Source organism: Schistocerca nitens, chromosome 4, assembly GCF_023898315.1.
Source record: "Schistocerca nitens isolate TAMUIC-IGC-003100 chromosome 4, iqSchNite1.1, whole genome shotgun sequence".
Taxonomy (NCBI): Eukaryota; Metazoa; Arthropoda; class Insecta; order Orthoptera; family Acrididae; genus Schistocerca; species Schistocerca nitens.
In genome coordinates this window covers 501,672,195-501,700,120 of record NC_064617.1, presented here as the reverse complement: position 1 = coordinate 501,700,120, position 27,926 = coordinate 501,672,195, and the positions used below count along the sequence as shown (strand labels likewise).

Below are 27,926 nucleotides of genomic sequence, written 5' to 3'. Positions count from 1 at the left end.
TCTCTGTTTGCCGAGGCGTCAACTGCCCGCAATTTTTCAATTAGAACATTGTATGCTGCTGTCTTTTTGTCTCGGGCACTATATTCTTTACTTTTAATCTTCCACAAACATGGGCGGTTTCTATATATTTCAATGAATTCACTTACAAGCTCTCGAGAACACTAAAGAGTATCAGCCATTTTAATGCCCTGTGCGCACAAATACAAACACTAGACTGAGCAAACAGCTGTTTCGCGCCAGATTTGCGGCGATCTCCTGTCCACACGCTCCAATTTGTCTGCGCAGATGTGGTTTGAATCCACAGATTTGAGAGGTTTCGCTCAAACCTCCAACTTCCAGGTTTGTACACACCTCAGGTTGGTGCAAATCTTCTGTCCACACGCAACGATCTGTCTGCTCAGATGTGATGTGCGCAGACATTTGCGCAGACAGATCGTTGCGTGTGGACGGGCCTTACGCAGTGGTAGAGGATCTCACTTGTGAACGCACATGTGAGTGAAGTGACTCGCATGTCCACCGCACTTCCTTGGATTTCATCTAGTGTTTACAAATAAATAAGTAAGCGCTAGTGAAAAATATTACAATGCCCATAAAGTATATAGGCAGGACAACCGATTTTAGGGGGAAACCTCTGTGGGAAATATTAGGCAACCTGAAAAATTTTGGCGTGGGCAGAATTGTGGTGAGAAGTATGTTCGAAAGATACGACGAACCATGTTACTTTGTCATACGAAAAGTTGAAGCGATGCCGAATGAGGTAATTTAATGAAGTATGCCCGTCATATGGTAGAGGTGCTGTGAGATATTGAAACCGTGTTCTTATTTCAAACTGCAGGAAACTCGCAAGGTTTGCGTCTGGGCGGAAAAGATATTCAGGGGCAGGAAGTATCCCTACTTGGTGAAAATAAGTAGAGTCACATACAAAGCGGACTACAGGCTTATCCATAAACACGAGGAATATGCATATACCCATGCCCAGAATGCAGAATCCAGTGAGAAACCGGCGAGACTGCTCCCAAGAACAGCTCCTTTTCCACCTCTACTAAAAGTAAGTTTACATATTATTATTATTTTCTATGTTAGAATCCTAAACTTTAAGTCCTCACAATTTAATTTTTATTGATTCACCAAATTTCATGATATATAACCCAGAAAAAAGGCAGATTACTAAAATTAAGGTCAACAACTCTTACTAAGAGAAACATCAGTACTTTGCAAGGAAATCATTCACTCATGACCAAAAATATATGTAAACAGTTTCGTAGGTAAGACATATTATGAACATAACAGATCATGTATTTATATTGTACTAACAGGTTTAGAGGGAAATAAACTATCTTAAATCCAGTTGATACTATCCACCAGTGTGCAACCAAAATTAGAGCGTTGTTTTCTCTAGGCAGCACAGTACACCAAAAGACAAAATTTTCAATTACGTATCATCTAATACAAGGAACGAGAAATGTAGAAGCTTCTCAGTCCCCCTCCTTTCATACCATACTCTCGTGATTCTCATCACCACTAATGGCTCTATAGTCAACTTAAAAACCATTTCCTCATAAGGAAAAATTATTTTTGTGTAATTTTTGTTTCAGTTTACTGTAGTTTCTTTCATATTCATATTGATGCATATAGAAAGTCAGTCAAATTAGAGGTCAGATTGGGGAAGACTGCAGCACTTCACAAGTTACTTCCAAGTAACTGTATTTAACTTGGTAATGTTTGCCATGGTAGCAGGGAACACATGGGATACAGTTTCAAGTGCACATTACAATACTATGTTGTCACAGAGATTTTACAAAATAAGTGGTACCCGAAAATGATCGTCCCTCCCTCATTCATCCCTACCATTTTTGCAGTTCTTGCACTGAAATTATGCTTGGAGGATGAAGTGCTAGGTGAAACCCAAAGTAGAAAGTATCGGAAAGACATTAGTTGCCATAGGAGGGGGCAGTCTCATTGCAGTTGACAAAAATATTGTCTCTATTGTGGTCCAAACTGAGTGTGACAGTGAAGTTATCTGGTCGCGTATAACAGGTCTCGATGAAACCAAGTTAATTATTGGACAATTTTAGCGACGACCCAATTCCACTGTGACTGTTCTAGATTAATTCAAAGAAAGTGCCCTCAGGGGCTCAGCATTCATTTGATGAGTATGGGCTTGGCCACCCTGTGCTTCCTGATCTTGGGGCCTGGTAGGCGCCGCTAGTCCTCTGCCACCATAAGCTCTGGGGATGCTTCAGCGACCACTGTTTGGCTCAGCGGTGGAATGTTGTGTTCGCAAGGAACAGGGACCTTGGCTTGATCGCCCAGATCAGGAGTATGGTAAAAACCTCTATAAAAAACCCCTCAACCCTAAGTTGTGCTTGTGGGATGCATGGCTGTTGAGGCAGAACAGTTGTAAGCCCCTGGGCCACCTGCCACACCTCAGTTGTTCAAGGCTTACCCAGGCAAGCAGGCTCTGTCTGGATGAATCTGTTCCCTAGCTACACTTGAAACAATGATGGAGCCTCTTAATTCTTCAAAAACTGCTCGCAGTAGATGGGGTGGGCTTCTGGTGAGCAGTGTTACCCATCCCAATAAGAGAAGGCATGAGGATACCTCTTCTGAGCATACTCCTCAGAAATGTGGAATCAGTTATAGTAACAGGGCACAGGTGTGTCAAAACGTTAAAAAAGAGCTGAGGGAACTTTTGCTAAGGTGTCCCCATTCTACGTCGAGAAAGGTTTAGATGGATGGTATTACAAGTGGTCTGAAGAGATTTAAATGGCTTTGTAATGGTACATTGTTGATTGAGATGGCCACTTCTGGGCAAGTACAGAGACTTCTAAAAGCAACTGCATTGGGATACTACCCAGTTACTGTTGGACTGTATAAAACCTTAAATTCCAGCCCTGGGGTAATAACGCATGAAGACCTCTTGGATGAGGACATCAGTGTCTTACAACGAGAATGGGCAGACAATGGTGTTACAAAAGTCCATGTGAAGAATAGAGTGAATGGGCAGCCTTAACCAACACCTGCATTCATTCTAACTTTCAATACACAAGACCTGCCCAGCCACATTAAGGCAGGTTTCTTATGCTTACCAGTTTGCCCTCTTTTTCCAAATCCCATGTGATGTTTCAAGTGTCAACGATTTCATCATACAGCCATTGCATGTAATGGTCTTGTTACCTGTAACACTGGGGTCAAGCAGCTCATGAACCAGGTGTGGAATGTTCATCTCCATCAGTGTGTGTTAATTGCTCTAACTCACATCCAGTCTGGAGTAGAGAGTGCCCCATCTATAGGGAAGAAAAGAAAATACAAGAAATTAAAGTCACACATCACGTGTCATATGCCGAAGCAAAGAAAATGTTTAAATCATTGCAGCCCCCATCATTCGGTACCTCATTTGCATCAACTGTGAAACAACCCATAGTTAAAGTGAGTGTGACGACACAAATGAAAGTGGTGATTAGCAGTAAGAATGTGTGTTCCTGTTGCTGCACATACCAACAGCTGGGCTCTGGTAACACTGTGCTGGGCAGAGACTCATTTACTCAAACATCTCTGATTGACAACACAGAGCCAACAGCAACTATCCCACCGGTGCCGACTGGTACACTCATTTAGGGGTCTTCCCATGTTTCAGCTCAACAAAGGAAAGCCACCACAAAGGCCAAGTCAAAGTCCAGTGGAACAGTTCCTAAAGCACTGGCAGTGAAACAGGCTGCTGCTGCTATTGATGATTTGGCAATGGATGTGAATCCAATCAGCTTCCCACCCAGTCCTACTAATCCTCCACCTATGACCTTGCGTTCCTCACCAAGGTGCAAAGAGAAAGGGAAGAAAAACTTTCCCAATAGATAATGGACATCCTGCAGTGGAGTGTAAGTGGCTTCAGAGTTCACGTGGATGAACTAAACTTCCTCAGACTGATCAGTGTGTGTGTATGTCTTCAGGAAACACATTTCAAGGGATCTGATGCCCCTGTGTAGGGGGTTTTCATCTACATTGCAAAGATGATCTTCACAGCGACAGAGCTCAGGGAGGAGTGGCGGTGTTCCTCCATGACATACTTTACTCCTCCCCTGTAACCCTAATCACCACACTACAGGCAGTTGCTGTCACTGTGCATTTTGTGTCCTTTCAGGTAACCTTCTGTTCCCTCTACCTCTGGCCACAGGTGCCATTGGATGGCGAGACACTTTCCGAGCTGATCAACCAGCTTCCGCCACTGTTTGTGCTCTTAAGGGATTTTAATACTCATAATATTCTGTGGGGTAGTCTCTCTTCCTGCCCAAGGGGGTGAGTGGTTGAAGATGTATTACGATCTGACACCATGTGTCTTCTCCTGAAAATGCGCTCCATGAAAAATTTGTGCACAGCAACAGGGACACTCTCTGCCATTGATTTGACAGTTTGCTCTCTTGCACTCGCATATTCTATCGAGTGGGAGGTGGCAGATGACCTCCACTCCAATGACAACTTTCCTATTACTCTCCGGCTTTTACAACGAATGGAGCCTGAGAGAATACCACCCAAGTGGCTGTTATCCAAGGCGAACTGGACACTTAATGGCCAGTTGGCTGTGCTTGAGCACAGGGACAGCATCCATGACTGGGTGGGTCACATCACCGAAGTAATCCACACTGCCGCTGATGCATCTGTACCTAAATCGTCAGGCCGTCACAGTAGGCAACCTGTTCCTTGGTGGAACAGTCAGTGTCGTTGCACTGTATAGGACTGGTGGGCAGCGCTGCACAGGTTCCAGCTTATTCCAACTGCAGAGAACCTTTGATCCTTTGGGTTAGCAAGAGCCAAATCCCAATGGACAATGAAGGAGAGCAAGAAGCAATCATGGTACGAGTTTCTGAAGTTCATTAATCGGTCAACTTCCACCACTGCAGTACGGGATTCTGTAAGGAAGAAATCTGGGAAAATGATGTCCTGTCCATTAGCTGCCATCGAGGAGAATGGAGTCCTCAAAGCAACACCTGCGAATATCGCTAACACCACGGCGTGGTACTTTTATGATGTAACTTCATCTCTTCCAGGTTTCCATGCCTATCACGAAGTTTGGGAGAGGAGACATCTTGCTTTCACCTCCAGCAATGATGATACCAATAATCTCCTGTTCTCTATGTGGGAATTAGACAAAGCATTAGCTGCAGCCTGCAAGACCACTCCCGGGCCAGACTTTATACATTAAGGTATGCTACGGCACCTTAATGGTGCATCTAAAGAAATCTTACTTGCTCTCTTTAATAATATATGGAGAGATGGGGAATATCCTCTCCTTTGGAGGGAATCCATAATGGTCCCCATTCTTAAACCAGGGAAGTACCGCACCCTCTTAGGCAGCTATTGGAGTGTTGCTCTTGCCAGCTGCATAGGAAAGACACTAGAGCAGATGATCGACTACCACGTATTTTGGACCCTCGAATCTCGAAATCTCCTGTCATTTCCAGTGTGGATTTAGTAGATATCATTCCTCTCTTGATAACCTCATCCTACTGGAGACAGCTATAAAGGAGGCATTCCTACGGAAACAGCATTTAATGTCCATCTTTTTTGACATTGAAAAGGCATACGACACTACCTGGAGACACAAGACACTTGATCAGCTAATGAATGGTGTCTTCGTGGCCGCCTCCCCATTTTCCTGTGCTCCTTTCTTGCTAATTGTTATTTTCGGTACAGAGTGAGGAATACTCCTGATAGATTTCCTCAAGTTCTTGATATCCCAGAGGGGAGCATTTTAAGCATGACTTTGTTTGCAGCTGCGATCAGTGACGTATCGTCTGCAGTGAGGAGTCCTGTGCAGTGCTCTTTGTTTGTGGATGATTTTTCTATTTTCTGTTCCACTTCTAGTCTCATCAGTTACAGTAGACACTTAAGCAACTGGAAGAATGGTCTGCATGGACAGGTTTTAATTTCTCCCCAGAGAAAACAGTATGTATTGACTTTAATCATGATCATTCTCTTTTTACACCTGCGGAACTAAGGCTGTGGGATACTGTTTTACATTTTAAGGAGACAGTGTGGTGTTCAGGTCTCTTATTTGATAGCAAAATTAATTGGCTGCCACATCTCAAGGAGCTCAAAACACGAGTCCTTAAAGCACTGGATATTAGGAAGTGCTTGACTGGGAAGAACGGGGCTGCCAATAGATCCTGCTTGCTGCATTTCTTTAAGAGTTTTGTGCGATCGCGTCGTGATCATGGTTGTATGGTCTGTGGCTCAGCATGACCAACATATTTAAAGATGCTGGACACCATACACCACGAGGGCATTGGATTGGCCACTGGAGCCTATTGGATGAGCCCGATACCGAGCTTGAGTGCAGAGGCAGGGGAGCCACCATGAGCTGCTCGGCGGTGGTTTCTTGTGGCTAAGCAGGTGCTCAAGCTCAGGTCATTTCTGACTTTGCTGGCTTTCTCTGCAGCTATTAATATCTGCGCATCCTCAGAAAGACTATCGCACTCATGCATGAGGGTCGAAACTGGTATATGGGTAAAGCAGCTGTTCTTGAATCTGGGAGTGTCTCCGCCAAACATTCAGCAGGAGGGTTGGTGCAAAGCTCCACCCTGGTTGTTATTGAAACCTAGAATGATTTTAGATTTGATAGAGAGCAACAAATTGTTCACTCCAGACTACGTTTTTAAGCATAAATTTCTTACCATTGTAAATTAGCATTAGGACTGTAATGTGATATACACAGATGGGTCCAAAGAGAGGGATGCTGTTGGTTGTTCTTTCATTTTTTTCCTGCCTCTGTCTTTAGTTTCCATCTACCTTGTGCATTTACTATCTTTGACACTGAACTTTACGCGATTTTTAAAGCTGTGGATCAGATGAAACGTGAACATGGATCCCAGTTCCTCGTCTGCTCTGACTCACTTAGCATGATGCAGACAATCCAGTCTATGTACCCAGCAGATAGAACTGTCCAGAACATACAAGATGCCATCCTGCACTTGCAATGACAAGGAAAGGTCTCATTTTATTGGGTTCCAGGATATGTGGGTATCTGTGGGAATGAGTTAGCAGATACTGCGCCTAAGGAGGCATGAACCCGTCCCCACGTAACTGCCTGCCCTATCCCTCTGCGTGCTGTGCTGTCATTGTTGTGAAGGTTTGCCATGCGTCTTTGGGAGGAAGAGTGGCTGGGCATGATGGAAAATAAATTGCGAGCAATAAAAGCAACTGTGAGGCCATGGTGCATCCTTCTGGTCAGTTTGAATTGATGAAGTCTGTTTAGGACACAGCTCTCTGACCCATGGCTTCCTTCTCAGACATGAAGAACCAACCACCTGTATGTGGTGTGCTGGTTATGGTTTGCCACATTTTAACCATCTGTATTTTATATAATGACAAGAGGCTTCAAGTTGGTTTACCAACAGACCAGTCCTCAATTTTAGTTGATAATGATCTGAATGTGGCACATATTTTACAATTTTGTGTTTGGTCTTCACTTCTACCCAAGCTCTGTGGTCGCCACTTGTAGTATGTTGGAGAACAAGTGGCTCACCCCATTGCTATTTTTATAACCCGCTGATCTTCTTTTCTGGACTTGCCTCTTAGTGGCTGTCCAGATCAGAAGTCATTGTTTGTAATGGTCTGCCTTGACTTGCTTGCTCCTTTGCACTGTTTAGGGGAGTCGTGTGTGTTCATGTAACAAAGAGTACAAGGGGGCTTATGTGGTCTTATGTTGTATTTTAGGCTATCCTCATATTGTGTGCTATAGTCCCATTTACCTCACACAGTCAGTGCATAAATACCCTATCATGCAATATTTGCTGGAGGCGCCTTTAACCTACTGAGTGTAGACTGGAATGTCTATGGATTTATTGCAGGGGGTACAGACAGAAAGTCTTTGTCTTGAGCAGCTAATTCGGCTGCACACATACTGGAACTACCTTAGGTCCTGTAACTACAGTCAGGCTGACATCAGTATAGAGATGGGGATTAGTGATCATGATGTCATCATAGCGACTATGATTATGAAAGTTAATAAATCAGTCAAGAAAGCTAGGAGAGTGTTTCTGCTAGAAACAGCAGGTAAACAGTTGTTAGCATCTCACTTAGACAGTGAATGGACATCACTTAGTTCTAGTATGATGACATAGGGGAATTATGGGTAAAGTTGAAACAGATTGTAAATCATGCTTTGGAGAAGTATGTGCCTATTTATTGGGTTAAGGACAGAAAAGACCCATTGTAGCTTAACAATGAAATTCAGAAAATGCTGAGGAAGCAAAGGCTGTTGCACACTTGGTTCAAAGGAGAACACGCAAATGAAGACAGACAAAGTTTATTTGTGCATCTTTGAAAAGATCTTTGTGTGAAGCATGCAACTACCATCACAGTCATACCTTAGTGAAAGGTCTGGCTGAGAGCCTGAGAAAATTCTAGTCTCTTTTAAAATTGCTGAGTGGGTTTAAGGCTTCCATCCAGTCACTCATTGACCAGTCTGGTGTGGCAGTAGAAGATACCAAAATGAAAGCTTAAGTTCTAAATTTCATGTTTAAAAAAACTTTCACACAAGAGAATCTTATAGACATACTGTCGTTTGACCATCACTCAGATTCCCGTATGGACAACATGATAATAAGCATCCCTGGCATAGAGAAACAACTGAAATAGTTGAAAGAAAACAAGTTGGCAGGTCCAGATGAACTCCCAGTTCAGTTTTACAAAGAGTACTCTATGAAACTGGCCCATTACTTAGTTTACATTTACTGTGAATCTCTTATCACAAAAAGTCACGAGTGACTGGAAAAAAGCATGTTGTATATGCTGTGTTGTGGTCTTCAATTCAGAGACTGGTTTGATGCAGTTCTCCATGCTACTCTATCCTGTGCAAGCTCCTTCATCTCCAAGTAACTACTGCAACCTACATCTTTCTGAATCTGCTTAGTGTATTCATCTCTTGGTCTCCCTCTACGATTTTTACCCTCCACGCTGAACTCCAATGCTAAATTTGTGATCCCTTGATGCCTCAAAACATGTCCTACCAACCGATACCTTCTTCTAGTCAAGTTGTGCCACAAACTTCTCTTCTCCCCAATCCTATTCAATACCTCCTCATTAGTTACGTGATCTACCCACCTTATCTTCAGCATTCTTCTGTAGCACCACATTTCAAAAGCTTCTATTCTCTTCTTGTCCAAACTGGTTATTGTCCATGTTTCACTTCCATACATGGCTACACTCCATACAAATACTTTCAGAAACGCCTTCCTGACACTTAAATCTGTACTCGATGTTAACAAATTTCTCTTCTTCAGAAACGATTTCCTTGCCATTGCCAGTCTACATTTTATATCCTCTCTACTTCGACCATCATCAGTTATTTTACTCCCTAAATAGCAAAACTCCTTTACTACTTTAAGTGTCTCATTTCCTAATCTAATGCCCTCAGCATCATCTGATTTAGTTAGACTACATTCCATTTCCCTCATTTTGCTTTTGTCGATGTTCATCTTATACCCTCCTTTCAAGACACTGTCCATTCTGTTCAACTGCTCTTCCAGGTCCTTTGCTGTCTCTGACACAATTACAATGTCATCAGCAAACCTCAAAGTTTTATTTCTTCTCCATGGATTTTAATTCCTAATCCATATTTTTCTTTTGTTTCCTTTACTGCTTGCGCAATATACAGATTGAATAACATCGTGGATAGGCTACAACCCTGTCTCACTCCCTTCCCAACCATGCTTCCCTTTCCTGCCCCTCGGCTCTTATAACTGCCATCTGGTTTCTGTACAAGTTGTAAATAGCCTTTTGCTCTCTGTATTTTACCCCTGCCACCTTCAGAATTTGAAAGAGAGTATTCCAGTCAACTTTGTCAAAAGCTTTCTGTAAGTCTACAAATGCTAGAAATGTAGGCTTGACTTTCCGTAATCTATCTTCTAAGTCTTAGGGTCAGTATTGCCTCACATGTTCCTACATTTCTATGGAATCCAAACGGATCTTCCCCAAGGTTGGCTTCTACCAGTTTTTCCATTGTCTGTAAAGAATTTGTGTTAATATTTTGTAGCCGTGACTTATTAAACTGATAGTTCGGTAATCTTGTATATAAGAAGGGTAAAAGAATGGACCAATATCTGGTTTGCTGCAGAATTCTTGAACATATCCTCAGTTCCAATATAATAAATTTCCTTGAGACCAAAAAGCTTCTGTCCATGAACCAGCCCAATTTTAAAAAAACATCACTCATTCAAAACTCAGCTTGCTCTTTTCTCACATGACATACTGCAAACAATGGATAAAGGGCAACAGGTAGATTCCGTATTTCTAGATGTCCTAAAAGCATTAGACATGGTGCCCCACTGCAGATTGTTAATGAAGATACAAGAATATGGAATAGGTTCCCAGATATGCGAGTGCCTCAAACCCAGTACGTTGTCCTTGATGGCAGGTGTTCATCAGGGACGCGAGTGTCATCAGCAGTGGTTCAGGGAAGTGCAATAGTACCGCTATTATTTTCTATGTACTTAAATGATCTGGCAGACAGGGTGGGCAGCAATCTGCAGTTGTTTGCTAATGATGCTGTGGTGTATGATAAGGTGTTGAAGTTGAGTGACTGTAGGAGGATAAAAGATGACTTGGACAAAATTTCTAGTCAGTGCCAGCTAGCTCTAAATGTAGAAAAATGTAAGTTAATGCATAAGAGAAGGAGAAAGAAACCCATAATGTTCAAATACAGCATTATTAGTGTACTGCTTGACACAGCACTTAAGTATTTGGGCATAACTTTGCAAAGTGATATGAAGTGGAACAAGCATGCTTGGCAGGGAAGGCAAATGGTAGACTCCTTTTTTTTGTTGTTGTTAAAATATTAGGGAAATGTGGTTCATCTGTAAAGGAGACTGCATATAGAATGCTAACCTGACCTATTCTTGAGTCCTGCTACAGTGCTTGGGATCTGTACAAGGTCTGATTAAAGGAAAACATTGAAGAAATTCAGAGGCAGGCTGCTAGATTTGTTACCGGTATATTCCAACAGCACGCAAATATTAAAATTCTGGATCTCAAATGGGAATTCCTGGAGGGAAGGTGATCTTCTTTTTGAGGAACCCTATTGAGAAAATTTAGAGAACTGACATTTGAAGCTGACCACAGAACAATTCTACTGACGCCCACATATGTTTCGCAAAAGGACCACACAGGTAAGGTAAGAGAAATTAGGGCTCATATGGAGACATATAGACAGTTATTTTTCCCGCGCCCTGCTTTTAAGTGGAACAGGAAAGCAAAAGATTGGTAGTGGAACAGGGTGCCCTCCGTCACACACTGTGTAGTGACTTGCAAAGTGCGTATCTAGATGAAGATGCAGTATTCTTTTTCCAATGTGTGTTACTTTTTCTTAATTTTGTAATTTGTGTTTTGTAATTTTTATGTACTTTATTTATTTAACCTGATCTAATTAGGGCCATCAGGCCCTCTCTTACATTGGACCAGGCTTTCACATGTACAGTACCTTTCTTATATCGTAGGTACCCAAGAAATAACAATTTCAATATGACATATAGTAGTAAAATGATTTGAGTGTCTGAAGTGGCAGTGTGAGTAAATTATTGTGACTGTGAACTAATAAAGTTAATACTGGCAATACTTGTACTACTACTGCAGCTGCTGCCACTAATAATGATAATAGTATTAAATTGGTGCACTGATATAGCGAGTTCTGAGGAAAGGAAATTTCAGGAGACTGTGTCAGTTAAGAACACTGGGAAATGAGGAAGAGCTGGTTGGAAAGAAACTTGGAGGGACAATGGCAGTCATTATTGTTGTTTTAGTAGAAATGCCATTAACTGTCTTCTGAAGCTGGAATTGTTTTTCAGTTCTATAATATAATTGAGGAGGTTCCTGCTACCAAGAAGGACTTCGAGAAAGCGGCTGAACAATGGAGTGTGACGGAAAGAATTTTGCTGTGATGGAAACGGGTGTTTCTGTCATGCTATGCAGACAAGAGCATTAAGGTTGAGGATAGATATGAAAGACAGTGTTCACTGATAAGGCATTAGAGAAGACACAGGGTATGAAAATAGCTGCACTTGTCTGCATGTGATGGTGGAATACGATCAGAGAGTCAAACATCACAGATATAATAAACAGAGGCATTCATAACCACTTCCAAGTGTGGTGAGCTTTCCTGAGGGTCCTTGGAGGATAACTGCTGTAATCAGTAGTTGAAAGTATAAGTTTCTTCTTTAGGTAAAGAGGGAAGAGCTTTGCACAATGCAGGTACATGCTCAGTCCAATGTAGCTTTTTACTTGTTATTACTCCTGAACTCTTTGCTGTAGGAGAGAAGTTGATATTCCTCATTTAGAGTTAAAGATGGCAGGGATTCCCAATATTTAGGGCTAATGACCCTAGAATGACCAAACAGTACTGCTTGTGTTTTGGTTGGGTTGAGCTTTAAGCCTGTATCCTGTGCCCACTAAGTGCGTTCAGGTCGTTATTGAGATTCTTGATAGTTGTCTTCACGTTTATTGGCTTTGCACTTAGATATAACTGAAGGTCATCACCATACATGTGGTATTTCTAATAGGACAAAACTGATGAAACATCATTTATATACAATGAAGATGTAGGACCTAATAACAAACCCTGGGGAATGTCTGATACTACCTGCTTCCATGGTGAATTTTTTCCAGACATGATGCATTGCTGGTGAGTTGTCAGGTATGTTTGAAACAATTACACTGCACTTGATGAGAAATTTAGACTGCTAAGTTTGGCAGGTAAAATGTCATAGCTGACAGTGTCAAATGCTTTGCTGAAGTTTAAGAAGCCTCTTGTGCATCCATGGCAAGCCTCAGGTCATCCATTACCTTCATTAAGGCAGATGTTGTGCTGCGATGTTTACAGAAGCCTGATTAGTATTAGTCTAGTGGATTGTTTGTTGGTAAATAGTTCGTTGGCTGCTCATGGAATGTGTATTCTAAGGACTTAAAACTTTGTAACTATTATTTTCATAAGCTTTGCACCGCTGTTTTCATAATGTATAGTTTTATTGTAATCTGTTTCTATCCACTAGTGCAATGGTTGGTAAACTCATTAGTCAAAAGAGCCAAATATCAACAGTACAATAGCTGAAATTTCTTTTGAGAGCCAAATTTTTTCAACTTGAACTGTGTAGGTAGGTATGTTGTTATTAAAATGTGTTATGGTACTCCTAAGCTGGCTGATGGTGAAAACGTCTTCAGTGTGATTGAGGTCAACTCCTTTGAACTCTCCCACACACTTGGCTTGTGTACTAGTTTTTTTCTAGATGTATCAGGAATGAATAATACATAAATTTTTTACTGTCCACAAAAATATAAATTGTATGGCTCATGTTAGGCAGCAGTCATAAAGAATAAATGTTTTGCCCACCTCATTTTGTTCATCCTGTTATGTCCAAACAGCCTCAACGTATCTTTCTCAGTTCTCCACACTCCATATCCATTTACTCCACAATGCTCCATAATATTGACTTAGTAAACTTCATTTAAAACTTTAAGCCACAGTTAAATTGTAGGAATGTTGCATAGAACTTGATGTTATGCTTAAATGATATTATTTATTGATAAAATTAAATTGTAAGACATCCATTAAAATAAAATAATGGCAGTAACTATCGCTAATGTGGACAGTGGTTGTGCATCTCTTGGAAAGTTTCTATGTTGTTGACTAATTTTTGGCATGATTCTAGGGTCTCGTTAATAAGACTTCTAAATTCACTCTTGATCAGGTTCACACATGAATATGTAAGCCTGAGTAAGGAAAGAATGGTAAACACAAGTTTTTCAGCTGGCTATATGAGTCAGGAACTCTGTTCCAGGTGTTAAAAATCAACATACAGGTACATTCCCTCTCTAGGTCTTTCAGAGCAGACCAATTGTGCTGTGAACTAAGTTCATATATTTTCCTCCAGTATTTCTGCACTGAGGTGCTAAAGAAACTGGTATAGGCCTGCATATTCAAATACAGAGATATGTAAACACTGAGAATACAGCACTGCAGTTGGCAAAGCCTATATAAGACAAGTGTCCTGCTCAAGTTGTTAGATCGGTTACTGCTGCTACAATGGCAAGTTATCAAGATTTAAGTGAGTTTGAACGGGGTGTTACAGTCGACTCACTAGTGATGGGACGCAGCATCTCTCAGATAGCGATGAAATGGGAATTTTCCCGTACGACCTTTTCATGAGTGTATCGTGATTATCAGGAGTCCGGTAAAACAAATTTTCGATATCGCTGCGGCCGGAGAAAGATCCTGCAAGAATGGGACCAACGACAACTGAAGAGAATTGTTCAGCATGACAGAAGTCCAACCCTTCCATAAATTGCTGCAGATTTCAATGCTGGGCTATCAGCATGTGTCAGCGTGCAAACCATTATTCTACAAATCATCAGTATGGGCTGTCGGAGCCGAAGGCTCACTGGTGTGCCCACGATAACTGCACAACACAAAGTTTTACACCTCACCTGGGCCTGTCAACACTGACTTTGGACTTGATGTCTGAAACATGTTGCCTGCTTGGACAAGACTCATTTCAAATTGTATCGAGCGGATGAATGTGTACGAGTATGGAGACAACCTCATGAATCCATGGATCCTGCATGTCAGCAGGGGACTGTTCAAGCTGGTTGAAGCTCTGAAATGGTGTGGGGCATGTGGAGTGGAGTGATGTGGGTCCTTTGATACGCCTAGATATGGCTCTGACAGATGACACATACATAAGCATCTTGTCTGATCACCTGCATCCATTCGGGTCCATTTTGCATTCCGATGGACTTAGCCAATTCCAACAGGACAATGCTACACCTTACATGTCCAGAATTGCTACAGAGTGGCTCCAGGAATACTCTTATTAGTTTAAATATTTCTGCTGGCCACCAAACTCCCCAGAAATGAACATTATTGAGCATATCTGGGATGCCTTGCAATGTGCTGTCCAGAAGAGATCTCCACCACCTACTAATCTTCTGGATATATGGACAACCTTGCAGGATTCATGGTGTCAGTTCCCTCCAGCACTACTTCAGACATTAGTCGAGTCCATGCCACATCATGTTGCAGCACTTCTGCGTGCTTCCAGGGGCCTTACGTGATGTTAGGCAGGTGTACCAGTTTCTTTGGCCCTTCAGTGTATATCCCCGCAAAGACATTCAAATTTCGAGCTCCATATTTTTTTTTTTTTTAAATCTGGTAATTGCAGTTCAAAGCTGCCGGTGTCAGTATTAAAAACTGATAAATTTAATTCTGTTAAAGTAACATAAGGTTTTTTTTAACAATAGCTTTGCAGTTATGAATGCGTGAACCCTGTTGAGAAAACTGTACTTCATATTTAAAAATGTTGTTTCGAAATAGAAAATGTCAGTATAGAATTATTTTCTCGGTGTTTCAATGGGCCTGGGTTAAGTAAATCCAAGTTTCTCTTTCAAAATATTGAGGAAAAAGAGAAAATTTATTTTTAAGTGAAATAACTTCTTCTAGTATTGAAAAAAATTGTTCCCTTTCCCATGCAGTTTCGATTAAGCTGATTTAAATGTTGTTACTTAAGCTGATTTAAATGTTGTTACATCTTCCATGAAATAAAATTTTTGGACCCACTGATCATCTGAGAGTTCCTACGGAACATTTCTCTCAAGGAGAAATGCTTGAATCTCTCTTAATAAGGAAGGAAAATGTTTTTTCATGATAACCAGTGTTTTTTGTAATGCAGCGGAAGATCTGTGTACTCACCCTCTGTTTCAAATAAAATTTCTTTAAATTGGTGATGATTAACAATTTTAGTTATAATGGGGTTGATAATTGTAGCCATAAAATCCAAAGCTTTGCAAATTTTTTTCTGGGAATGTCTGTGCACAAAGTGCTTCTTTATGAATGATGAAATGGTAAGTAGGTATCTTATGATTGTGTTTTTCAAAGTATCAACAAACCAGCTTCTTAACCAGTTATACTGTCCACTCCATCTGTCAAAATAGAGACAGTTTGGTTGAGTGGAATATGTTGTCTTTCAGTGCACTCAGTTACAGCAGTTGCTGTATCCTTTCCAAATGTTTGATCTTGGAATGACAGTAATTCTAAAATTTCTCCTTTAGGACATGTAGATAAAATAAATTGTGCAAAAAGTTGTGTTGCATTGTTTATGTCCCAAGACTCATCTACAGCTATCGATAAAACTGAACACAATTTAAGATTTCAACTTGCTGGTTGCTTGCATATTATTATGGCAGACCAAGTAGCTTTTATTGAGTGTTTACACAGATACACTCCTGGAAATTGAAATAAGAACACCGTGAATTCATTGTCCCAGGAAGGGGAAACTTTATTGACACATTCCTGGGGTCAGATACATCACATGATCACACTGACAGAACCACAGGCACATAGACACAGGCAACAGAGCATGCACAATGTCGGCACTAGTACAGGGGATATCCACCTTTCGCAGCAATGCAGGCTGCTATTCTCCCATGGAGACGATCGTAGAGATGCTGGATGTAGTCCTGTGGAATGGCTTGCCATGCCATTTCCACCTGGCGCCTCAGTTGGACCAGCGTTCGTGCTGGACGTGCAGACCGCGTGAGACGACGCTTCATCCAGTCCCAAACATGCTCAATGGGGGACAGATCCGGAGATCTTGCTGGCCAGGGTAGTTGACTTACACCTTCTAGAGCACGTTGGGTGGCACGGGATACATGCGGACGTGCATTGTCCTGTTGGAACAGCAAGTTCCCTTGCCGGTCTAGGAATGGTAGCACGATGGGTTCGATGACGGTTTGGATGTACCGTGCACTATTCAGTGTCCCCTCGACGATCACCAGTGGTGTACGGCCAGTGTAGGAGATCGCTCCCCACACCATGATGCCGGGTGTTGGCCCTGTGTGCCTCGGTCGTATGCAGTCCTGATTGTGGCGCTCACCTGCACGGCGCCAAACACGCATACGACCATCATTGGCACCAAGGCAGAAGCGGCTCTCATCGCTGAAGACGACACGTCTCCATTCGTCCCTCCATTCACGCCTGTCGCGACACCACTGGAGGTGGGCTGCACGATGTTGGGGCGTGAGCGGAAGACGGCCTAACGGTGTGCGGGACCGTAGCCCAGCTTCATGGAGACGGTTGCGAATGGTCCTCGCCGATACCCCAGGAGCAACAGTGTCCCTAATTTGCTGGGAAGTGGCGGTGCGGTCCCCTACGGCACTGCGTAGGATCCTACGGTCTCGGCGTGCATCCGTGCGTCGCTGCGGTCCGGTCCCAGGTCGACGGGCACGTGCACCTTCCGCCGACCACTGGCGACAACATCGATGTACTGTGGAGACCTCACGCCCCACGTGTTGAGCAATTCGGCGGTACGTCCACCCGGCCTCCCGCATGCCCACTATACGCCCTCGCTCAAAGTCCGTCAACTGCACATACGGTTCACGTCCATGCTGTCGCGGCATGCTACCAGTGTTAAAGACTGCGATGGAGCTCCGTATGCCACGGCAAACTGGCTGACACTGACGGCGGCGGTGCACAAATGCTGCGCAGCTAGCGCCATTCGACGGCCAACACCGCGGTTCCTGGTGTGTCCGCTGTGCCGTGCGTGTGATCATTGCTTGTACAGCCCTCTCGCAGTGTCCGGAGCAAGCATGGTGGGTCTGACACACCGGTGTCAATGTGTTCTTTTTTCCATTTCCAGGAGTGTACATGACACTATATTTCAACATAGTCACAAAATCTCAGTAAACAGCATCAGGAATATTCTGCCTATTGTTCAGTTCCTTGATGATAGAAATCCACTCCTTGGTCATGGAGCAATTTGAGAACCACAGTGTGAAAGCCCTCATTGTGGGAAAATGTGCGATTGTTGCGAATAAGTTTCTTGATTTCCTGGCCATTGTCTGTGGTCAATATTGATGACCTTTCTTCACGATCAGCATCACCCACATCTGTGTGGTGTTGGTCAAATTGTTGACACCATTTCAATACGGCAGGATGTGAAATTGCATGTGGTCGATATGTTGCTAGAATTTCATGTTGAGTCTGCGTGCAGTTTAGACTTTCCCACAAGAATTGTAATGTCACATGTTCTTGAGCTTTGGAGTACATTTCTTGTTGTCATGCCATTACACTCTCGCACTGTGATACATCTATTTCTGTACCACAGGAGAACTGTCTCTGCAGGAAACCCAGCACCTGCACTCTCTCCCAGCTGTGAGCAACTATTGTTGCACAATGGTCTCAGTGTGGGATGACATGTGTAACTTACCGTTTGAAGTCCTCTTGTATATCTTCCCCTCTTAGCAATCTTTTGACTAACAACAAAACTTGCAGTATTAACATTGTTGGATGAATGCATCCTATAATTAAATACAGAACTTGATTCTTCTGAAATTTATCAATTGCTTCATTCCTTGCATTATCGGCATGATATTGAGTATACAAAAGGCTCTTGTTTGGAGTTGTAAAATGTCTCTCCAAGTCTGATTTCTTGCTGTGGGTCAGTTTTTCCTGACAAATAACCAGTTGCAAAATGCAGGTTTATTAAACCTTGACAATCATTTCCACAGTTTTAAAACCATCTTCTTCAGAATACAATAAGCAAAATTACAGGAAAAGTTACAAAATTTTTTTAAAGAAACATACGTAAAATCACATTATCTGCAGTCAAAGTGCAAGTTGTTGGCTGTCTACGAAAATAGAAAATATTACCTGTCTGCTGTAGGGATTTGCCTTAAAAAAAATAACTATTCCATATTTGACACAGGATACAACAGTATATAGTATGCCACTTAAAAGATTTGTATAAAACTGATATTTAAATATAATATGTGGCATCTGATCCTATACAGCAGCATTATGTCACATTCAGAGCTAGTGACTGACAAAGGTGGAGGCACTAATGTGAAGTTAACTGTGATAAGTGGCGCACCTGTGCATCCTGTATGCATGTGGCTGCAATGAGCAGTGTGTGTGATTCTTCTAGTACATGTTACTAACAGAGTTAACATATTAACCAAATAGTTGAAAAGAGGAAAAGGAGAGGGGGTAAAAAGAGTGTTATTAAAGTCAAATGGCTTATAAAAGGCCTGCAACAGACTCCTTAAAAACATGCAATTCTTATGAGAAACACGTGTGTGAATACGAAACCATTACAGTATCATGTTAAGGGGAGTGATCATACTGATAAAGCATGCTATACAAAGAGGGGATATGTTATAAAATAACGAGAAATATGGTAAATGAAGCCAAACTAACCAGTGTATATGCCTAGAAATAATGTGTTGCAGGTAGAATAAAACCACACTAAAAAATAAAAGGGGGGATACACGTCTAAAATGGTACATTACTAAAGTGTTGAACAATAAGCAACTGCGGATGACAAAGTATGTTATAAAATAACAAGAGATTATAATAAATGAAAAGCACCAGTTTGCTTTTGTTCTACAATATTAAGATGGCCTTGTAAGCCAAAAACCGATAATATTGTAGAACAAAAGCAAACTGGTGCTTTTCATTTATTATAATGTTGTTCTACCAAGAACCGACGGAAGATTCTGTTAATATGACAAGAGATTATTCTAACTGAACATAGAATTTTGAGGAAAACGAACACAGCACAGAGGCCAGCACCGAACAGTCAACTTGGCTGCTCAGCCAAAAGTAGAGGCTTAAAGGCTTCCAGGAAATGTCTGCTTGCAAGTTAAAGCTGATCATTTAAAATATAGCTGTTGTTTTTCTCTAAGTGTTTGAAAATTTCAAGCTCGTCCATAAATCTAATCTATGCCCTTTTACTTCTTTGTGTAAGATCACGATATCCTTTTGAGTATGACCAACAATAAATAAATGTTCTGTGAAGGTGGACTTGTGTACATTACTACCTTTCTTTCCTAATAGATGCTCTTTATATCTCACCTTGATTGCTCTACCAGTCTGCCCAATATAGTAATTGGGACAGTTACTACAGATTATTTTGTAAATGCCAGAATTTTAGAACGGATCCTCAGCATTTTTGATAGTATGCACAAGATGTTTTTTTTTTTTTGTTATTATTAGTAGAAAAAGTTACCCTGCATTTATATTTATTCAGCAAAAGGCTTATTATTATTATTCTCTTTACTGTTAGTGGATGAGTTACCTTGTAGAGTTGATTGATTTTGGTAGTTTTGTTACTCAGGATGCGATCTACTATAAGGATTTTATTACGTTAATTTCATTTTGTAGATTACTAGGAGACGGGCATTATTATGGCACGATTGACAGGAGAGCGAAAGTTGCTGAAGTGCAGCCATGTTCAAAATCTTGACAGATTGGAAGCCCTAAAGTTTGAATAAGTGTAGAAGTCTTGGTCCGTTCAAATATAAATTCACAGTTCTCATCTTGTATTTCTTTGTAGGCATGTTAAACGAGTCCTCTAAAAAAGGTTTTGTTTTACAGTAATAAAGTGACCAACACCAAATAATTACAGTTCTTAAATTTATGACAAAAGTATCTGTAGGATTTGTAGCTGGTTGGAAAACTGCAGATAACTTAATGTATCAAGTAGATACTTCTTATCAGCCACACCTTATTTGTAGACACGACTAGCATTGACCACCACACGTTGAGACTGCTGACTGACTCACTCACCCAATTTGTGCTTGAATCACGTGTGTGTCCTCCTTATGTGCTGATGATTGAAACTTTGTGGCATCCAAATGCACAGAATGGCAGTAATTGGAGGAGAATGTGCCGCTTTTTTTAGTAGAACCGTGGAGTAGGGGCAAAACACTTTGGAAAGACGCAGGCAGAAATGCAAACTGCAAGGGCGTTGGTATTAACTAGTTCTAATACATCAACTGGGGACAGTTGCTCAGTAGTAACACATTGTGGAACATATAGTGCAAAGATATGATTTGATATCTTTCTGGAATTGTTTGTGAGGACCTGCACATCATATTTTGTAGAAGAGCCACACTCAAGGGGCCAAAGAGCTGCATGTGACTCCTGCTGCAGTTTGCTGACTTCTGCACCAATGTGTCCAGCTTTTACTAGTTTGCCACACTTTGTATTTGATTGCACCTGTTATTAGTTCCGCAAGCTGTAAGTTTCTGCTCAAGATGGTTGCTTTATATTTTGTGTAGAGTTTTTATTAACTGATTATTGCAGTAATTCCATTTATTAGACTTTGATTTGCCTCCTCTCTTACATCTCTTTGCCAGCAGCTCCTTGGACTAAGTGCTGCTACATTGACCCCCCCCTCCCCCTCCTTTTTTTTTAGCTCTTTGAGGAAGGCACAGCTTAAGAAACTGTTTCATCTTTTGAAGTTAGACCTTCTTTGTCTGTGGCATATTAATATGTCCATTTGTGTTTCAATTTGCTGCTTCCATGTTTCTTATATACACTTAATGCCTTATGTCTCATAATGCACAGATATCTCCTAAGAAAGTAATAAATTAATGAACTGACCAGCTTTGATGAAATGTATTTGAAATACATGCTTATGACATCAGCAGCGAGACGTCTATTGACTGCTATGGAGTAAAACAGAAATTTACATGATTACTTGAAAAATCAACAGCACTTTGCTATGTCTATTTTAGTTTTATTGAATGGTTCATTATTCTCTTTCTTTTCTATTCTTTGAAAAAAATTACTGCTATAATGATATGTTCTATGTAAAGGGGCTTGCTAAGGACATTTTATAGCTGCCTCAAATGAAGTTTTCTTTTATATGATTCATAGGCCTAGATGTAAATACAAATATTTTTCTGAGATATCCTGTATCTTGTTTGTTTGAAGTACTCTGCTGCCTGAAACATAGTCTTTTTCCACATTATGTGAAATATACAGAATGTGTATGTCATGCTGATGCACAAATTCAGATGAAATATGAATTATTTTTGTTTGATGATAAAGGGAAATATCAGCTAACACCCACTGTCACAAGATGCCTGATATATTACAGGGATGTGTACTGGTTTTCTTGTGAAGCAGGCTGTGTGCCATCTTACCTGGTAATGTTGACTTACTTGGAACACACTGACGGTCTAGCTGACAGTGGCAACAGCAGAACCGAATGCCCGATGCTGTGTGGCCACTGGCAGCCACAGCAGAATCTCATGCCTGATGCTGTGTGCTTGGCCTGACCTGGTGGTGAAACATCCATCACTAAGTGTGTGGCAATCAATATGTTAAAAATAACAAAGCCATAACATTTCCACTCGCACTCCTTGAACTTCCCCACCCCCTTTCTATTTCTACTGTCATTGTCCTCACTTTAATACTTTGTCATTTTTTGTTCCTCTTTTTATCTTTGTTACTTGTACTGCTGTCATTTCTGTTGTTGCTTTCCCTACACTACTTGCACTTACTTTTCTTCTTTTCCCCTCTGATATTTTCTTATTTTTTCTTATTGATACTTTGATTTTTAGTGACATTTCGACTTATGTCCAATTTAACTGTTCTGTCTGCCTCTTCAAAAATCTCTTAGTGTTAAGTTGTAGTTTGTTGGTAGCATTTCATTGTTGGTTTCTCATAAGTTCTTACATTTCATCTCTCCCTTGACTAGTGGCTCTAAATAGCCCTGTTTTCATTAGCTCTTTTTGATTCACACTTTCACTGTGCTCCTGTTTGAAAGGTATTGGAAAGGTTAAAATATTTATCAAAATGTGTCACAGATTACATACTTTCTTTTGTTACAGGAGCTGATAATCCGTGATTGCCTAGCCAGAGGCGAAAAAGTGACAGAGGAACCGAGGATGCCACTTGTATGTAACCAAGGTGTTGATAACGTCTCAGTAGTTGCAAAAGAAAGTGAAAAACCAACTGTCTCTATAGATAGACTCTTTGGTGTTACTAAGAGCCAAACATTGTATAGTAATATTGAAAAGTGATATGTTGGGGCAGTGTATAATTTTTAGTTGTTACACTGTAAGTATTGTATTTTATTAATAAAAAGAATTGGTAATGTAAGAAACTTATTGTTTGGAATGTATTTACACCCTTTTTATTTGATAAATATATTGTTGCTCTCCCTGCTGCTTTCATTTTTGTGATGATTAAGTCATGTGTGATATGGCGTGTAAGTTGTGAAATGGAATGTGCAGGATATAGATAACCTTGATGTGATTAGAACAAATGCTACTGTGTAGGTGAGCATTAGCGACTTCATCTATGAAGGTGTTGTGTTGCTAAAACTACTATACTGGGGCTTTGTTGTATAGCTTTCTGACAGAAGTATACCAAGTTTTCAGTTCTCCTACAGTCAAGTCTTTGCTAAAATTATTTTTTAGGTTTGTATACTGATGTTCATGGGCATAACCTTTCTCATTCTTTGATCCTGAGTGTAACGATGTATTTGTTACCAGAGCATCATGAAGGTACCTCAGTTAACTTCTGGACTGTCTGAACAATTTATCTTTAGTTAACCCAGCCATTCTTATAGTCAAATCTCTTGGTAGTGCTGTATTTCAATAAGGAAAAGAGCAATTTTGACAAGTTAGAAGTGTATAATGTCTGTTCTGTATGCTACACCACACATTCATTCAATTTCAAAAAGTATTTTTTCACTCTGTAGCAGAGTCTGCACTGATGAAGCTTCGTGGCAGATTAAACTTGTGTGCTGCCATGAAGTTTCAAGCAATATCTTCCTTTATATGTGGACATAATTTCTGTCACAGTGTTAATTTGAAACATTTCAGTGATATCTTTTGGATCAAACACATGAGTAATATCTAACAGCTGCAGAAAAGTAATCATTGCCAAAACCTGACGTATTTGGAAATTATAGCATGTTTCTGAGTGATAGGTTCTTGAAGGATATGCTTCTTTCTGTGCTAACTCTGTAGAATCTGTCACTCTCCAGTTTTATTAGACTTGCCCAGATGTGCTGGTGCTGAGCTCTTTCTTGTTGGTTACCTATTGATCTTAGTTGCTGTGGGGTCAAAATATACGGTTTGGTTTTAAAACAATATATCCTCTGAGGAAAGTGCATACTGCTGGAGGACTGCACCTACTCTTCAAACTGATCTAGTTTTTGGAAGATGCTCATACGTCATGCTGATATAGGTTTACTATTTACAGTTATGTTGATTCAGCTTTTCTGTGGTTCCCAAAATGACTTGAGGTAAATGCTGGTATTGTTACTGAAACATAGTCCTTTACTCTTGTCCACTATGAGATTGCATTGCATCAATAACAACCTAGATTCCTGATATTTTATGAAAATGGGGGTAGTACATAAAATCTGAAAGAACGACATTCTGCTGGCCTGAGCTGATGAAGGATTAACACAGAAATAACAAGAGCTGAAATGAAAAAATAAAAACACTATGCGCCGTGACTTAAATGAAAATAATCAACAAGTTAAGAAAAAAAAAGGTTATAAGAAAGAATTGCAAGTATTGGAATCATGCAGACTGGAAATATGTTGCCCAACACCTTTTTCAATGTGTTTTAAATCAATCAGTTTTCATTGCTGCATCAGCAGATTCATGTATCATGGTACGTGCTTCTTCCATTTGTTGTTGGACTGTCTCAATATGTTCATACACCTCCTTAGTTGCTATTGCTGCAGCTTCTGTAGCTTCAAGTCGTAGTTCCTCCCTTCTTTGCCTCATTTCCTCTTCTTTTTCTGCCTGCAGTGCCTGTAAGAAACATGATTTTAATCTGAAACACTAACATAGCTTTTTAATGTTATTTATTTGTTTATTCTCTATAGCAGACAGCAGTGGCAATATCCTCTCACACTAATTAAGAATATAGATGACTAGGCAGTCAGTTATTATATAAATAAACTAAGAAGTACTAAGTGTAATAGAATAATTAAACAGTTACTTTTAATTTCAAGTTCTTGATACTTTTTACAGTTTGTAGGAAGTGTTACAGCAGATGCCAACTCCATTTTATGCTTCTGGGACAGTTGATCTAATGAACTTATTATTTGCTGTTCTACAGCTTTTGGAACGGAACATTGTGTGCCAAACGAAGTATGAGAGAAATTCCTCTGTTGAGAGATTGTGGAAGAGGGATAGAGAGAGCACACGAATTGAAGGTGAAAAGTCACAAATCATTAAAAAGTAATCAAAAAGGGGAGGGGGAGAGAGAATGAGAGGGAAATTGGTGGGGGGGGGGGGGGATTTGTGTGGGTGTGGGCGTGGGTGTGTGCATATTTAATTTCATACCCTCTCAGACAGTATTTATTAGCTAGGGTGTAAATGATTGCCCTGTTCAGTAATGCATGCACAAACTCATTTTACAACAATATTCTGAAAAGGACTGACTGTTATTCACCATAAAGATGATACATTTAGTTCCAGACAAGCACGACAAAAATACTGTTACACATTGAGCTTTTGGCCAAGCACTTCTACAGAAACGAATGAATGAAAGCAGCAATCCAGAGTGGGGTGGGGAAGGTGAAGGGATAGCAGGGTACATGTGACAGGGGGAGAATAGTGCTGTCTGGTGGAGCATGCAGGAACTAGATGGTGGCAGGACAAGGCTGCCATCTGCAGTTTTGGGAACCTGTAGGGGAGAGAGGAGAGGAGGGGTGTGGGGGGGGGGGAGGAGGATGGGGAGCAGAAAAGGAGAAAAGTCGGGTGGGTGAATTTACAGAGACGGCGCACAGTGAGGTTGAGGGGTGTGTATTGGGAGGAGGTGATAGGGCAGATGGGACTGAAACTGTTGGGGGGGGGGGGGGATAGTAGACTACTGTAGGTTGATGCCAGGATAATTTTGGGAGTGGAGAATGTTTCGTGAGTTTTGTAAGAATAACTACACAGTTTAGAAAAGTTGGTGGTGGAGGAGAGGATACAAATGGCCCAGATTGTGAAGCAGCTGCTGAAATCAAGCATGTTATGTTCAGCTGCATGTTGTGGAACAGGGTGGTTCACTTTACAGGGTGGTTCACTTTACTCTTGGTCATAGTTTGGCAGTGGCCATTCATCCTGGTGGACAGCTGGTTGGTAGTCATACAAATATAAAAAAGGCTGTGCAATGACAGCAGCAAAGCTAGTATGTGACATAGCTGCTTTCATAGGTGGCCTGGCCTCTGATGGGGTAGGATAAGTCTGTGACAGCACTGGAATAAGAAGTGCTGGGTGGGTGGATTGGGCAGATCTCTCTTCTAAGTCTTCCTCATGGATATGATCCCTGTGGCAGGGGACTGGGATTGGGAGTGGCATAGTAATGGATGAGGATGTTGTGGAGGTTGGATGAGCAATGGAACACCACTTTGGGAATGGTGAGAAGGATTTCCTTCATTTCATGGCATGATAGATAATCAAAGCCCTGATGAAGAATGTGGTTTAGTTGTTTCGGTCTGGGGTGGTATTTAGTGATGAAGGGGATGCTCCTTTGTAACTTGTTTTTGGGGGGGGTAACGAGAGGATTGGGGGTGTATTTACCATGTTTGAGGCTACTTTGCACAGAACGCTGACATTGTGAAGCCTGTTTTTATGTACTCACAGGAAGAAGTCTGGAGACATTGAATGGGAAAAATATGGGGGCCATAATCCTTTAGAGATGATGTGATCACCAAAAACTTTGCTTAGGAAATGAATTATTTCATTAGATGTGTGATGAGTGACACCGTGCTACTGCAACCTACAATAGTGTTACTCTGCCTCAAGAAGTGAAATAAACTATGTAATGATGTCTTGGCGCACAAAGTGGGACCAACTATTTGATGACACGATATATCACACCACATTACAATTTTCTGACAGTCCAGTGCATTTTTATGAAAAGACATATGGATTTTGGGTTTACCAAATTTTTGTGTTTTGACTATTCACTAACTAAAGCCATACCTTATCACAGAATAAAACATGGCCAAGTTTTGCGATTCTGACCAAAACCATATACGGTACGCTAGACACATATCTTTTTCCTGTGCTTTCAGTTCCTGCACACTGCAGACTTGACATGAATGATTTTAACTTCTGCACTGCTTTCTGAGCACCACCCTAGAAATCTCTTATTGGACAGACAGCCTCCTCAAATATTTTGAAGGGGAATGATACATCATCACATTCTTCACCTCATATAATTTATGTCCAGTCTCCCAGTTGTGTTCTTGTCTGCAACTGATTTTGCATTTCCAGAACTGGGTGATTATCCCGATATTGTTGAACTGTCTGCCACTGTGGCATCTGCATATTTCATATGAAATGTGTTTACAACACGTGCATTTGAGTTACAGGCAAAATGCTGTTTAATAATGAAAACTCATTGCTCTTGGGAAAACAGTATTTAACAAGGAATGACCTGCACAATACTTACGGCGTAATGCAACCTATACCTGTTACATTGGTGTCTTCATTTGTTGTTGGATATATCTGAGGTGCTTTCTTGCAGTGGCTCATCGAATGAATGCAATGCAAATCCTATTTACAATCACACTGCATGAGGACCTATTTAACAGACACATTATAACAAGAATTTCATGAAGATGACCTGAACAAAACTCTCTGTGTTGAGAATACCAAAAATTAATACTTTTAAGGTACATTCAGGCTTCAGCAGTGTCACCTGTAATTTAGGCTCACTGGGTAAGATCTTGGTAAAGGTAATCACATACAGTAGTGAGTATTGGCAGAATAGAACGTATTCTCAACTACACCATTAAGAACGACAGCAGGGACTTCACTGGAAATGCCCTGCACACTAACATGAAGATTGTGTCAATCTTTGGCTTGTATTATAAGTCCAGGATGAAGCGTGTTGGTAAATGTATAAACATAAAGCTTCAGGATTCACACAACTTAAAGGGGCAGTCATATATGGGTGTCACAACACAGTCATATATGGGTGTCACAACACTAGTCATGGTCGACAATTCAATGTATTCAATAAAAGGTTACTTACACAACTAATTTCCAGAAGCAGTCAGTGTAAACAGAAAACTGTCTAGTCAAAATCCCATGTTTCCCACTAGGCCTCTTTTAGGGTAAATGTTTCCAAAAGA

At 40.9% G+C, this 27,926-nt stretch overlaps 1 protein-coding gene across 1 annotated transcript; it reads left to right on the top strand.

Moving 5' to 3' along the window:
• Positions 1-436: 436 nt before the first annotated feature.
• Positions 437-22,934, top strand: LOC126251724 (28S ribosomal protein S34, mitochondrial). The gene is made up of 3 exons (XM_049952326.1): positions 437-757; positions 836-1,048; positions 22,660-22,934. Exons 1-3 carry the CDS (start codon positions 584-586, stop codon positions 22,849-22,851), a joined length of 579 nt encoding a protein of 192 aa, XP_049808283.1. The 5' UTR covers positions 437-583; the 3' UTR covers positions 22,852-22,934.
• Positions 22,935-27,926: the final 4,992 nt, after the last annotated feature.